This window comes from Chiroxiphia lanceolata, chromosome 21 (assembly GCF_009829145.1).
Source record: "Chiroxiphia lanceolata isolate bChiLan1 chromosome 21, bChiLan1.pri, whole genome shotgun sequence".
In the NCBI taxonomy this organism is placed as follows: domain Eukaryota; kingdom Metazoa; phylum Chordata; class Aves; order Passeriformes; family Pipridae; genus Chiroxiphia; species Chiroxiphia lanceolata.
The window spans coordinates 5,777,901-5,791,542 of record NC_045657.1 but is presented as its reverse complement, the minus strand read 5'-3'; the positions used below and the strand labels follow the sequence as shown (position 1 = coordinate 5,791,542).

General features: G+C 52.7%; 2 protein-coding genes across 8 annotated transcripts in view; one reads left to right on the top strand and one right to left on the bottom strand.

Moving 5' to 3' along the window:
* Nucleotides 1–271: 271 nt before the first annotated feature.
* On the bottom strand, nucleotides 272–12,958 carry KYAT1 (kynurenine aminotransferase 1). 5 transcript variants are annotated; one of them, XM_032707967.1, is made up of 15 exons: nucleotides 12,840–12,958; nucleotides 10,186–10,316; nucleotides 8,694–8,815; nucleotides 6,429–6,487; nucleotides 5,391–5,541; nucleotides 4,947–5,096; nucleotides 4,485–4,571; nucleotides 4,249–4,377; nucleotides 3,815–3,935; nucleotides 3,135–3,211; nucleotides 2,810–2,899; nucleotides 2,333–2,519; nucleotides 2,058–2,134; nucleotides 1,764–1,850; nucleotides 272–1,343 (listed from the first exon to the last, which is right to left on the bottom strand). In XM_032707967.1, the coding sequence occupies exons 3-15, from the start codon at nucleotides 8,775–8,777 to the stop codon at nucleotides 1,275–1,277; spliced, it is 1,368 nt and encodes a 455-aa protein (XP_032563858.1). In that variant the 5' UTR covers nucleotides 8,778–8,815; nucleotides 10,186–10,316; nucleotides 12,840–12,958; the 3' UTR covers nucleotides 272–1,274. The 5 variants fall into 5 exon arrangements, 4 of the variants coding, with proteins under 4 accessions (XP_032563858.1, XP_032563859.1, XP_032563860.1 ...); XR_004360545.1 differs by lacking the exons at nucleotides 10,186–10,316; nucleotides 12,840–12,958 and having other exon boundaries at nucleotides 272–1,029; nucleotides 1,140–1,343; nucleotides 8,694–8,764; XM_032707968.1 differs by lacking the exon at nucleotides 12,840–12,958 and having other exon boundaries at nucleotides 10,186–10,292.
* Nucleotides 12,397–13,642, top strand: part of LRRC8A (leucine rich repeat containing 8 VRAC subunit A) — a 19,722-nt gene continuing 18,476 nt past the window's right edge. The window contains exon 1 of one of the 3 annotated variants that reach the window (XM_032707948.1): nucleotides 12,397–12,465. The gene's annotated coding sequence lies outside the window, so the exon portion shown is untranslated. Of the gene's footprint in view, nucleotides 12,505–13,642 lie in introns of all 3 variants that reach the window. The other 2 variants (XM_032707947.1, XM_032707949.1) reach the window with 2 other exon arrangements.

Here is a 13,642-nt window from a genome sequence, read left to right as displayed (position 1 = left end):
GGCTGTGCAAGCAGGTGAGCCTGGCATGTGCCACCAGCGAGAGCAGGTTTGTTTGCCTCCTTCCCCCTGGTCCATGCAGCTCTGGATCCAAGGGGATCAGTCCCACCAGCTGCAGCCCAGTATGGAAAACCTGTGGAGCTGCTCCCTGCCAGCCTGGGTGGGACGAGCAGCCACCACCACAGGACCCAGTACAGGTGTTGCACAGGTGACAGCAGCTCTCCAGGAGAGCTGTGTCAGCCCTACAGTCAGTACAGAGACATTGACTCTTCCATGATTGCAGTAGTTCCACTTTAATAATTTAACTGCTACAAACACTCGTGGCACAGTCTGGTGCACATAAGTCCCGTGTGGTTGATGATGATGTTTTACATTCTTATCCAGGCTGAAATCAAGACTGATGCAAGAATTCTCTCTCAGATGCTGCTCATGTCACCCCACCAGCCCAGTGGGTGGGAGGCTGTGAGGGGCACCAGCAGCAGGAGCAGCCTGAGGCCACAGTGCCTGTCCTCCCCAGGCACCATGTGCTCTGACCAAAGGCCTACAGGTTTTGTTCTGCACCCTGGACAATGCTGCCAGGCCCTGACAAAGTGCCCAGAGTAGTTTGGGGGTGCACAGGGAAGGTTTGGCAATAGCCAGGATACTGATAAAAGCTGTTTTCTGGGGGAAACTGCTTACAGATTCTGTAGTCACCTTCCCCAGGGAATAACAGGAAAAAGTAATGGGAAAATTGTTCGTTATGGAAAAAAAACATCTCACTGGATTTATAATCTTCAGGATCATGGAGTCACCCTCCTGATGGCTGGTGATACTGTACAGTCCTGTGGGAACATGAGTGCTGGTGGAAATGCTGTCCTGCACTTTGGATTACATGAGGAGGGATGTGGAGCAAGACGAGCCAGACTAACTCCTCACCACGGCCTTAAAGGTAGGTCCTGAAGCACTTTTTCAAAATTTGGTGATGGAAACTACCCCCGGAACCCTCCTTACCTCGTGTCTTGCTGGATACATTCCAGAACTGATTAGCAAAGTCTTTAAAAGTAAGAAGAAATGTCAAATACTGTCAATGCACACCAAGTTATTGCACCCATTTCACAGTGACTTCAAGTGTTCCCAGATTCTGGGCCTGGCAAACCTCTTACCCATTTGTCTGACAGAAAATGGTTGAAAGCACAGAATTAAGAAGGTATCAAAGTTTGTAGACAAGTAAAGAAGAGGAAAAAGAGTAGTCAGGGCAGGTGAGGACCAAGGAGAGTCTGGTTCTCTCTCCAGTGCACTCAGGAACTGGTTTTCTCCTTTTTCCATTTTTGCAATATGTCATTTGCTGCCTTCAGTGTAGCTTCCTCCTAAACAAATACGACAGATTTGGTCAGTGCTTCCAACCAAACCCCATTTTCCCTCACTGCAGTCACCATTCATACAAAAATCCTGTTCTTGTTCCTGAACGTGGCAAATGCTGTGTGTTCAGTGTAAGACAGGCACAGGCACCTCTGGGGCAGGCATGGCCCCTGGGCAGCTAAACACACACCCAGAGACTCCCTGCCTTGACCAAGAACTGCAGGATGCTGATGGGGCCAAGCTTAGGATGGCCCTGCACACCTGCTGCCCCTGGCTCAGCTCACGTGTCTGGAGGAGGGGTTGTTCCAGTTGGAATGCCATGCTTAGGGTCCTATGCCCACTCTGCATTTCTTCTTGGCATTTATCTCATTAAACCAGCCCTGGTTGTTACTCCCAACCTCACCTTCCTCAGTGCTGTCACGTCTCACCTTTGCGAAGCAGAACCGGATGAAATTGGGGTAGTTGTTCTTGTGGGCCTCGCTGTAGAAAGTGGAGAGTGGGATGGCAGCAAGGCCCTGGGAAGAAGGAAGCACATGGAGCTGAGTTTCCTGCTCTGGGGCTGCCCTGCCCCAGCGTGGGTGAAGCCCTCCCCTCCAGATCCCCCCTGCCAGGAGCTGCCAGATGGGCAGTGGTGTTGTGCTCTGGCTCCCAAAGGTGCAGCCAGTGGGGAGGGCACAAACCCACCCCGGGCAAGTGCAGCAGGAAGGGCCATTCACAGTTACCTTGTTCTTCATCATCCACTTCGCAAATCTGCAGTCATAGGGCTCATCTGAGTTTGGGACCTCGGGGACATCAGATTCTGCAGGAGAAGCAAAGCAGGACAGGGGCTGGGGCGGCTGCCGGGTGCCCCAAACCCACATCCTTGGAGCTTGGATGGGGAATGCACTGTCCATCCCTGCTTTGGTGGTGCTTTAGGCAGGTTCCTGCCCTTGCCAGTGGTACCCTCTGAGCTGCTCCCCACACTCAGCCCCCCTGGGCAAAGCTGCAGCTGACTCACTGAACTCGGAGATGTCAGCCACCAGGAAATAGGTGCCCTCGGGGACGATGGGTTTGATCCCCACAGCAACCAGGCTCTGGATCAGCAAGTCTCTCTTCTGCTGTAGTGTCCTGGGCAGTTGGACAAAGTAGCTCTCTGGTTTGCCATAGAGTGTGAGCTCCCTCTGGAAACCCTGAGCCACAGCCTCCTGCAAGGAGAGATGACCAGTGCCCAGTGGGAAGATGGCCAAGGCTTGTTCAGGAATTAAACTCTTTGCTCTGCAATTCACAGGTGATTAAGGAACTCTGCCTCCAGCCCCTCCAAATGGCCCCTTAGATTTGTCAATGCAAGGTAGGAATGTACCCCAGGCAGGCTGGACTCTCCCCTCCAGGGCACCATAAATAACTTGTCTGTGCCTTTCAGGTCAGCCATAGGCAAAAGAACATCTCTTGCCTCTGCTTCAAGAATGTCAGGGCCAGTTGCAGGGAGCTGCCTTACCTGGGCAATGGTGGCACAGTGGTACACGGAGTTTTGGTGCACGGTGCGGACGTGCTGCAGCAGCCTGTCAGATCCCACAGTCCATCCCACCTGCAGCCAGGAGAGGAGGAGGAAGGTGGGAAGTCTCTGGGAACCTGCTCAGGCTCCCCTTTATTTGCCTGGGCTGGTTTCATTGTATTTTCCAGACAGAGCTTTCCTAAAGCAGCTTTGGTGCTTCCAGACCCCGAGGCTCAAAGCTGAGCGTGTGGCCACAGCCTCCCCAGTGCCATGCTGTGGCAAAGGGATAGGGATGGGGACACAATGAGGTGCCACATGGGGCACTCACCTTCCATCCAGTGGCACTGAAGGTCTTCCCAGCACTCCCGATGGTCACCGTGCGATCCCACATCCCTGGCAAGCTGGCTGGCAATGAAAGGAGAGAAACCCCAGTGGCAGAGCTCAGTGTGCTCATTTCTGGGAGCTCTCTGCCCACCATAACCCATCATGATCTTTTGTGTGTTCACAGCACATCTTTCACCTGGATGAGCCTCAAGGCAGCCAGGTTTCTCAAGAGCATCTCTTTTTAATTAAATATTTTCATGCTCATGTACCCAGCCCCAGGGGCTCCTGGAGATGCCAAGCACCATCACTCTGCAACAGGGTGATTGCATGTTACTGCAACTGGAAGAACAGGCCTCTGAAATCGTGTTGAAATGGATTTCCTGAAACTAGAGACACTCAGAAAACTGTGGCTTTACAAAGCATGGGAAAAAAACCCTCAGTTTCACTGAAGCCAAAGGGCTCTTTGTTCTGGATCTCCCCTCTGACTGGCTCTGAAGTCAGGGCTCCTGTATAAGACCTGGTTTGGAGGCTGAGTCTGGAGTGCAGCAAAACACCTCCAACGAGGATTTGTGCCTAGTACAGCTGTGCATGCAAGGCATCCTGTGGGATCTCTAGGGGACCCCAGTGATATCACCACTGCCTCCCCTGAGGAGGCCCCCAGGCCCAGCCAGGCCCTCTCCGCACCGATCCGGATGTGCTCCTTCCCGTCGTAGACCAGCCACTCGTACACCTCGTCGCTGATGCACAGGACGTCGTGCTTCACACACAGCTCTGCAATGAGCTCCAGCTCCCCACGGCTGAACACCTGCAGCAGGAAGGGAATGGGGCAGGGATGCAGCAGGAGCATTTCCGAGCCTGTCCCTGCCTGTCCATGAAGGCTGTGCACCCTGACAGCACCATCCAGGGAGGCAGGAGTTGGCAGGTCTAGCAGGGCAAAGCCACTGCTGGCACCAAAGACAAGGCTTAAAAACACCAGAAGAGCGAGCACAGCATGTGGTGCCTTCAGAAAACCCATTTTCCTTGTGTGCAAGGAAGGTTAAGTCACTGCTGCACTGCAAATGTGGCTGCAGCACCTCAGCAGCTCCCAGGGCCACTCACAGCACAGCTAGAGGAGTTACCTTGCCCAGAGGGTTATTGGGTGAGTTCAGGACGATGGCTTTTGTCCTTTCACTGAATTTAGAAGCCAGTTCAGCTGGGTCCAGCTGCCAGTCTGCACTAGACATCAATTTTCCATCTTTTGGAGCTTTCTAGAGAGAACAGAGGGGAATCTTGGTTTGCTTTGCTATCTGTGCACTTTGCATCCCACTCTCCTCCTCACTTAATTTGCTGTGACTCTTCCCCTTTACCCACTCACCGGTCTCAGCGGGACAAACATGGGTGTCCCACCAGCCATTTTCACCATTGACTCATAGCAGTCAAAGAAGGGTTCAATGACTATCACCTGGAAGAAAGGACATGTCAGCACCCTCCTGGCCCTGCTCAGACCTTCCCTGATGTGTGCAGAGAGAAATGGAAGGGATATTTTAATCCCTGAATTACTGTAATGGAGAATCTGCAGTGCCTCTGGGCAGTGTCTGGGAAGAAAACCACCCCTCAGGGCAAGAAGGGTTATTTTGCCTTATGCAGAAATGAGACTGTGCCCTGCAGCAGATAATTTTTTCCTTTGGAAGTTCAGAAACTGGAGAATAGAGCTCAAACTGTCTCTGCTTTGGAAAAGGACAATGAAAACTAGCCTGTAACTCATGGCAGACCCACAGCCAGGAAGGGCTCTCCTGGGGGAAAGCTGCCAGTGCAACAAGCCCAAATCTTGGGTTACCTCATCACCTTCATCCACAAAAGCCTGGAAGCAGCAGAAAAGGGCCTGGTATGCCCCCACAGTCACCATCACATTGGTCATAGGGTCCAGCTCTCGTCCAAGCACCTTCTCAAAAATCTGGGCTAGGACCTTCACCAGAGGTGGGTGTCCCTGTGGGGTGAGAGGAGGGTAGGAATTAAGTTGCAGAAGCCTCCTAAACCAAGGATGAACCCTTGGAAAGGGCCTGGGCAGCCAAGCACCCCGTGAGGCACCTCCCAGCCCGGCTGCTTCAAACACAGTGGTAAAGCAGGGAGTTACAGCCCTGGGAGCAGGGGGCTTGGGTCAAGGCTGGATATGTGTTTTGTCCCGTGTTTTGCCCTGTTTATTGCTGCCTGAGGAGGCCTGAAGCAGCCAGGGCTGAGGGGCAGGGAGGGGTGCTGCTGAGGAGGGGGTCTGTGCACGCACAAAGGCCCGGGTGTACTGGTGCAGCATGTGGGTCCCCTCGCTGAGGGCTCGCTTCAGTGCCTCCTGCAGAAAGTCCGGAGCAGGGAAGTCAGGGAAGCCCTGGCCCAGGTTCACCTTGGAATAGGTAGCAGCCAGTTTCACAAACTCCACCCTGGAGAGAACAGAGAGAAAACCACTTACAGAGGGTCTGAGCAGCACGCTGGCACCGGCTCTGCTTTCAGCATCCCTCTGGAAGGGAGCGGGGTTGGTGTCCCTCCTGCAGAGCCATCCCACTGGTCACAGGGGGGCAGGACCCAGCACAGGTCATTTCAGACCTGTTGCAATTAAACCAAGGACGAGGCACTATGGCACTGGGGGGTGGCTTTAATTCATTCTCCCAGGAAACAGCTCCTGTGCTGTCTGGTGTGTGGTCATGGCCAAAGCCACTCAGACACATTCAGGACAGGACTCAGAGGTTTCCAAGCTCATACCAGCCCTGCAAAATTTAGCAGCCATACACTGTGAAGGCCTCTGCAGAGGGCAAGGCAGGCTGAACTCGCTGCTTGTCCCAAACAAGAGCCAGCTCATCAGCAGTCTGTAGGTTGTTTCAATTTCTTCCTCGAGCTTTCCCAGTGCCACGCTGTGCTTGGCGGGTTGGGAATGGCCTCTGCAGCAGCCCTTCACCTGCCTCTCTGCTTGCAGTGCCCCAGGGTGGGCTTGAAGCAGATGCCAGCCAGTGTGCTGCAGCTTGGCTCAGGTTTGGGTGCCACTGGGATCATTTGAGTGGATGGGTCAGAGGGAGGGTGATGCTCCGGCCTTTCTGCCCTCAGGATGGTGCAAAACACCTGACACAGCACAAAGTGAGAGCAGCAGGTACACAACTGAGCCAGGGTAAAGTCTTCTGGGACAAACTCACCCCAATGTGCTTCCTGAACGTATGTAAAGCAGTCAGGGGAGGCTGTTGCTCTGTGCTGTGTGGCTGCTGAGGTTTCTATCTGCTTTTAGGGTGTCTAAAACCACATCTACCACCGGGGTAAACCAGATATTCTCTTAACTCACCAGATATTCTTATCTATTCCCTCCAACCTCCGAGCTTGAACTGGCCTTGACATTTTTGCCTGCAAAGGAAGAGAGAGTAAGTGAGTTTGAAGCTTTCACTTGCCAATGGGTCCAGGCAAAAAGGGGCTATGGCTTCCCAGGTGTGTTTTTCCCAACAGAAGGTGTGTCCTTTAGTTATTCCTTCACGGACTGTTGCTGACTGACTGTAGAGCAGTAATGCTGTTGCACTGGTTTCTGTTTTCATTTACAAGTTTCAACAAGAACTGGGAAAAGAAGTGAACAAAAGAAGTGTTTGTACACTCACTGGGGAGCTGGCACAGCCTTAAACCTCATTATCAGTTGGGATAAATCATGGGGTCAAATGAGCTCAGCCAAGCTGTAACAGCCAGGCCAAGGACCCCAGATCTGAGGTTTTGCCTTCCATAACCCTCCTGTCTTTCAGTGGAGGGATCTCCTTACTCTCCACAAGCCACCAAATACCCCCTTTTCTTAGAATTACAAATTTTTTTATTCCACCCTGTTCTATAAAGTAGCAGAAGTAGTTACTCCTTTGTCCAGTTGAAGTGTTTGGTGAAGGGACTTGCTCTAGATCCTAGAAAATATGCTGGGATTTGTATTTAAGGTTCATGTCAAAATCAGGCAGCGACTGAGTACAGGCAAGAGAGAGCACAGCACACAGGTCAGTCTGATGTACAGAGACCCCGAGGTCCCGTGTGCCTGACTGGTGTGCAATTTCTGTGTACATAGTGGCTCAGGAGAGTGGGAAGAAAGACAGTAGGAAGCACTGAGAGCAAAATCTTCCTTCCAGTTGGATAAGCACAGTGGGAGAAGTCAGACGGACTCGATGGGGAATTCATCACGAGGATGATGGAAAGCAGCAGAGGCAGAATTTTGTAACTCAGTGGTGCAGGGAAAAGGTACTCAGACAGGGAAGGGACTGGAAACTGGGAATAAATGATGCTCAACACATCAAGAAGAGCTGGGGGCACAAGGAGGGCAGCCCTGAAGCAACGAGACAAGAAAACTGTTGTCACCACAGCAAGTAAAATATATTTGAACCAGGACGAGGAGGGCATGTGAAAGCAGCTGGGATGCAGAGCTGGGATGCACAGAGGGGCTCTGTGCTCTCTGCCCTGTCAGGATGGTGGGTGAGGTACCAGGTTACCAGGTCAGCCCCCTCCCCAGGCTCAGCTGCAGCAGAACTCCCCACTTACCTGCTCCCCTCCGCTGTTCCCACAGGGCTGCATCAGAATTTGGGAAGTGCCCCAAGGATATTTTGTGCTGAGGTCCTTAAATTTTTATGCAGGTTCAGCCCTCACTGGGGATTTTTGCAAACACCCTGCTGAGGAGCCCTGTGTTTCAGAGGGCACCAGGTGGACTCTGCTCACCATGGTGCCAGGCAGGCAGCCAAGGGCGAGCAGAAGTCGCTGGGTCTAAGGCAGCTTCTCTCCTCTACCCCAGCCCCAGCTTTGCCTTTTCTGCACAAGCTCATGGCTGTTATGGTCACAAGACCTTGTGCCTGAGCTGATTTGGGTGAGAGCAGAAGGATTTGTGGCTTGGGAAGTAAAAGGTAGCTGGAGGTGAAATATCAACAGCTCCAGTGCTGATCTCTTGAGGGGGGCTGCTGCTGGTCACAGATCAGAGAATTTAACAGATCAGCAAGCCTTGAAATTCTCAGTTCTGAGGTAAGGCCTTGCCTGCTCCAGCCCTTTCAGGTGGTTTCCCATCAGGCCGGAGAACAACACAGGCTTGGGGCCACACAGCCCTCAAATCTGTTTCAGCCTGTTCTGCTCCCCAGACTGAATGATGTGTTTCTCTAGGTGCATTTTGCCTGGCAGCCACACAGGAGAGCTGAGTGGACGTGCAGAAGACTTGGCATTCCCAGCCTTCCACCACTGATTCCCTGCCACGTGTGACTTCCTTGCTCTGCGTGTTGGGATCTCCAAGTGGGATGCTGGTATTTCCCAAGTACTTTGCCACCCAAGGGGGCTTTAGTAGAGGCCATCAGACAAGGCAGCCCCACAAAGAATGAGCTTTCTCCTGTGTGAAGGACATGCTCTTGCTTATGAGATGTTACCTTTAAACAGGCTCCCTGGAAATAAGCAGGTACAGAGATTGCACCAGCGGGGCTTTTCCTGACGTGCCTTCTCCGCTCTCACTGCCAAGGTGAACTGCTGGACAGTGAACTCCCCTGGACTCCACACCACTGTAGCCTGAGCCAGGACCAGGCTGCCAGCCAGGGACAACCCACTGGGCATTCCGTACCTCTCTGGAGCACAAGCTATATCCAGCACTGCTCTTCCTCTCCAGCAAGAAGTGACGCAGAGACGATCCTGCTCTCCTGAGCATGCCACGGCTCCTGCTGTCCCCCTCCTGCAGGCACGGACCTGCAATTCCCCAGACACAAAGGAGAGGGGTGAGACAATCACTCCACAGCTGAGCAAACGCTCTGTGTACCTGGGGGTGAGGCAGGTCCAGACCCAAAACTGTGGTTGTTCTGCCACAGAAAGGAAAAGGCGAAACGAGCTGCCCTTTGTGTTGTCACTGCAATGTCAAACAGTGCTGGGGCTGTACTTTGTGCCCATGACACACAAAATCAGGATCACAAGGGCAACCATGACTTCTGCCCCCTCTGTCTCCCAGTCCAGGCTTCCCTCACTTTCCTTTGCACTGAGGGGAGTGGTATGGACATCACTGAGAGGGTATCCTCTGGGAATTTGGTATTCAACATCAGCTTCCCTTTTGGTTTCATTGATCCCAGTTATCTCTTGCCTCTGCCCTTCCTTCCCTACAGCACCTCCACCTTCCTCATCAGTGGGGCTGTGCCTTGGCAGGGCTGTTTGGACACCCTGCCTGCCTCTTGGGGCTGGGCAAACCTGCTCCATACAAACCCATCTCAAGTTTATTTAGGTACTTGAGATAAAAGGAGTGAGTCTGGAGGATGCATGCACCTTTATTTTAATGAGCCATGGATTAATTTACCCAACTGCCAAAAAATTAATTAAAACAGGTTTGAAGCTGGCCAGCCCACAGATAAGTTCTCAGTACTCCTGGGTGCACTTTCCATCCTTACATGCAGGATGTGAGTCCCCGCTGTCTGCATTTTGTGTTATTTCTATGAAAAGTGCAAAGCAGCCACCAGCAGAGACCAGTGGGGTTTGACATCTCTTTGCCAGGTGGGAAAAACCAACACGATTTATGGAAAAATGGAGAACCAGAGCATCATATTGCTCAGGACTGTGAAATCTCCCCCTCGTCCCTGTGCCAGGCACAGCTGCACACGGGGGACAGGAGATGTGGGGGGACACTGCTTTGGGGTGCAAAGCCAATGAGTCCTGTAAAGAGGTGACAAAATGAAAGCGGGGCAGTAAAAAACCAGGCTTTTAACAGATTGCAGAAAACTATGGAGCTGGTGGGAGAGCCGGGCACAAGGCTCTGGCACAGGGCTGGAGGCAGTACCAGGGTCAGGACAGCACACGGTGAGGATTTTGGAGGTGACAACTGAAAGGTCACCGCAGGGACTGGTCACTCAGCACCTCCTGCCCTCCAGCCCACGGACACCCGCCGTCTCCTCCATCCCAGTGCTCCCTAAACACTCCGTGGCTGCCCTGGGGTGCACCCAGGACGCTTTGGGGATAAAGGATTCCCCTGAACGTGGGGTGCGGGAGCACGGCAAGCGCAGCAGCAGCGCCAGCAAGGGCAAACACGGAGGGACAAAGCAGCTGCCAGAGGGACAATGGGGGCAAAACCAACTTACATCAAGCTGGGCTGCGCTGGTTTATGCTGGGAAAGCCTGTCCCAGCCTCCCAGGCTGCCCTGGCACACATGCTGCTCTCTCCCTCTCCTCCTTCATCTGCTCCCGGGACTTCCTGGGAGGAGTCGCAGAGGCTGCAGGAAAGCAGGAGTCGAGCTACAACATTGATGGGGAGAAGAGTACCGGGGAAAAGGAGGGCTCTTCAGATCACCGGGGTGAAGGGGGAGAGGGCTTTTGGAGGCTCAGGGCCAGCGCTGCCAGAGGATTTGGGCTGCCTGGAAAAATATCCCGGTGTATTGTTCTGGTGGAAGCTCACGCCAGTATAACTATATGGGATAATTTTTGTGGTATGGCAGTAATTACTTCAGCATGGCAATGGCAGGGAATTTCCCTTTGAGTGAAGTTTTTAGTCATGTTGAAAAATGAATTTTTAAGCCAGTCAGTCAGACCCTCTCAAAAATTTCATCCTGCAGACTTATTAGAGAAGGGGGTGGATGACAGGCAGAGAAGGTGAAGGTATAAGAGTAAAGTTCATCAGAGAATAATGACCTACTGTCACGGTACAACCTAAAGCAGATCCTACAGCATCACCCGACCCCAGGGCTGTGGATGGGCAGGGATAGCAGCCTCAGAGGGGGATTTCAGTGCAGGGATGCAGGAGCTGAACTCTCCATCGGTATTTGAGAGGTGACAGTTGCTGCTCTGGGGTGTAGAGAGCAAATTGTCCTCTCTTAACTTCCTTCTTGTGTGACAAGGTTTTACCTGCACGGATGAATCAGGAAGTGTAATTCTCCTGTGTGAGTAATTTCTGTCTTGCTTTCACAGTAGGAAAAAGTGAGCCACAGGGAAAGGAAGCAGCTACATCCGCTGTGCCAAAGGTTGCCAACCCCGACCTGACATCTGAGGCACCCCTGAGGTGACTAAGCAGAAGGGAATGTCTGTGCAAGCAAATGCAAACTCTTTGTTTTCTAAACTTCTGTTAAACACCGAAACAAACAGATGGAAGGAAAACTAGTGTTTGGTTCTGTAAGAGTGTGCAGGGCACATCCTGAGCCATCCAGTAGCTCAGTGGCTTTTTTTTTCCTGTGCTTTCTTTGCCCCCTTCTCTGCCAGACTTGTACCTTTCCTGGTTGTTGTTTGCCCCTGAGCTGAGCTCGTTTGATTAGGTAAATTGGCAAAAAGCCAACTTGGCTGAAAAGTGGCCAGTTTTCTGTCAGGTCTGTGAGTTGAGCTGGCTCAGGGCAAGGTGGGAGTGAGGCTGAAAGGTGCTGCAAGGAAACAGAAATGTGGGTGAGGACCAGAGTGGGAAGAAGGGATGGACAGGAGCATGAAGCCCTTCTCTGGCAGAATTTAGCCTTTATATTGGTTCAACATTATCATGTAACTTCACCTCAATTTCCTCTTGAAATTCAGCAGAAATTACTTGCTAATGAGCACAAGGTCAGCAATGTAAAGGACACATCTGACCCCACAGATTGCACTGTAAGACTCGAGGAAAATTAGGACCCTTTTCAGGTCATTTTAATTTAACAAGTGCATCTAGACTTGAACAATTCTTTTTAATTATTGTTGTTTTGGTTTTTTAAGTTAGTTATTGCCCTGGGCCCTGGCAGGTGAGATCACAGCTCCTCTGGTACAGCTCCTGTGCCTGTGGCTACAGGAGGTTGCCGATACCTATAATATTCTTAGAAAGCCACAGATATACTAATTATAAAAATAATATATACTTATTTTACTGGTGTAAATTTTACTGTGATCACTGTTGTATATGAGTCAAAATTGGCTGCACTTAACCCCTCAGAACTGCCGCTTGTACACTAATGAAATCACAATGAGCGTCTTTGAACCGTCCTTTATGAGTTCAAAAAGAAATTATGCGGCCTGGGTACTCCATTGAGTCAGGCGAATAAAAACAACCGCCAATGAATCACTTTTTTTCAGGCACCAAAAAAATTGAGAGCAGGTGAAGGCGCTCACCTGGTGCGGGAGCTGCCCCTTTAAGAGCCGCCATTTTGCGCGCTGCCCTGCACCAAGATGGCGCCGCCGCCTTCACCTCCGCCCACCCGCCGCTGTGGAGCGCGCCCTGCACAAAGATGGCGGCCGCCCGTGTCGTCATGCCCGCCCCCAAGATGGCGGCGCCCCCCTCGCCCTGTGTGGCGGCGGGACGGGGCGATGGCGGCCGTGCGGGGGGGAGGGTGAGGTCAGATCCGGGGCGGGGCCGCTGCGGGCAGGGCGGACAAAAGGCGCCGGAGCGGCGTAAGGGAAGGCGGGGGCTGTGGGCAGGTGGGTGCGGTGCGAGTCCCTCACAGCCGGTGCGGGCAGGTGGGTGCGGCGGGTCTCCCCGCGGTGCGGGTGGGCTGTGGGGATGTGTCCCCGCCGTGGGGCGGCCGTGAGGGGAGAGGTGGGACCACATGTCGGGGGGCGGCTGAAGGGGCTCGGGGGCGGTGGCAGCGCCAGGTGGGGCCAGGCGGGGAGGATTTGCTGAGTAATTCGGTGGCGATTCGCTTTCCCCCGTGTCCCGCCATCCCTGCCCCGCACCGGCGGGGACAGGGGGGTCCCCGCCCCGCCTGAGGGCCGAGGCAGAGCCTCGGGGTGCGGGGGGTCTCCCTGGTTCCCGGCAAGGGGGGGAGTCCTGATTTTTACCCGCTGTTTGTTACCTGCGGACGGAAGCGCGTTGGGGTTTATTTATATCTCCCAGAGGGTGTTTTTTCTGTGTCCGGAGAGCCGGGGTGGTGTGGCGGGGCTGGTGCCGGGCTGTGCCGGGCTGGGGCTGGTGCCCGTTGCCGGAGAGGGGGAGAAGGTCAGAGAGTCCTCCCAGCTCTGCCTTTGCGGCATCGTGGGACGGGCAAAACGGAATAGCTTTGATTTCGGAGGTGTTGCTTCAAAATCTGTCAGACCCAATGGCAACTTTGCGATCAGGAGGATCCTCACCAGTATGTTTTTTGGATTTCCTTCTAGTGATGATGTCTCCTCTTTTTCGTTTCTCCCTGTTGTTGACAAAATGCTCTCGGACGCTCTGCAGTCCTCTCCTGCATGGCTGGGAGGATGGATGCTTGAGAGATCCCTCCAAGGATCTGCTCCCTTCCCTGTTTTCCCATGCCCTCTGCTGACATGCAGGAAGCAAGGGGAAAAAAAAAAGGCTGTTTTAATTTTTGTTGATGGTGCTAAACTGCTTCCACTTCAGGAAGATACATGTTGGTAGATATATGTTGAGAAGGAAGGGGACAGTTGCTTGAATCTGGAGTGGTTAGGAAAGTGATCTAGACTTTCAGATGCTTGTGATGGTAACATTTAAAATGTCAGGCTTTTTTACTAGAAAATAGGAGTAAAGTCCTCCTTTTTCCCATTTGAAAGTGTTTGTTCTTACAGGAGGTTGGTCTGTCTCTACCTGTTTAGGCTTAGTTATGATATTAACATTCAGCATCTCCTTTGGCTGGGTCTGCAACACCTGCTTTTGGTA

What these genes read in the sequence shown, in the direction of transcription:
- KYAT1 (XM_032707967.1), bottom strand. Translation starts at nt 8,777, where the DNA reads ATGCTCAGGAGAGCAGGATCGTCTCTGCGTCACTTCTTGCTGGAGAGG. An exon ending in GGAATAGATAAGAATATCTG is followed by an intron (nt 5,542 to 6,428) that starts GTGAGTTAAGAG and finishes TGTTCTCTCCAG; the next exon opens with GGTGGAGTTTGTGAAACTGG. An exon ending in AGTGGATGATGAAGAACAAG is followed by an intron (nt 1,851 to 2,057) that starts GTAACTGTGAAT and finishes CCTTCTTCCCAG; the next exon opens with GGCCTTGCTGCCATCCCACT.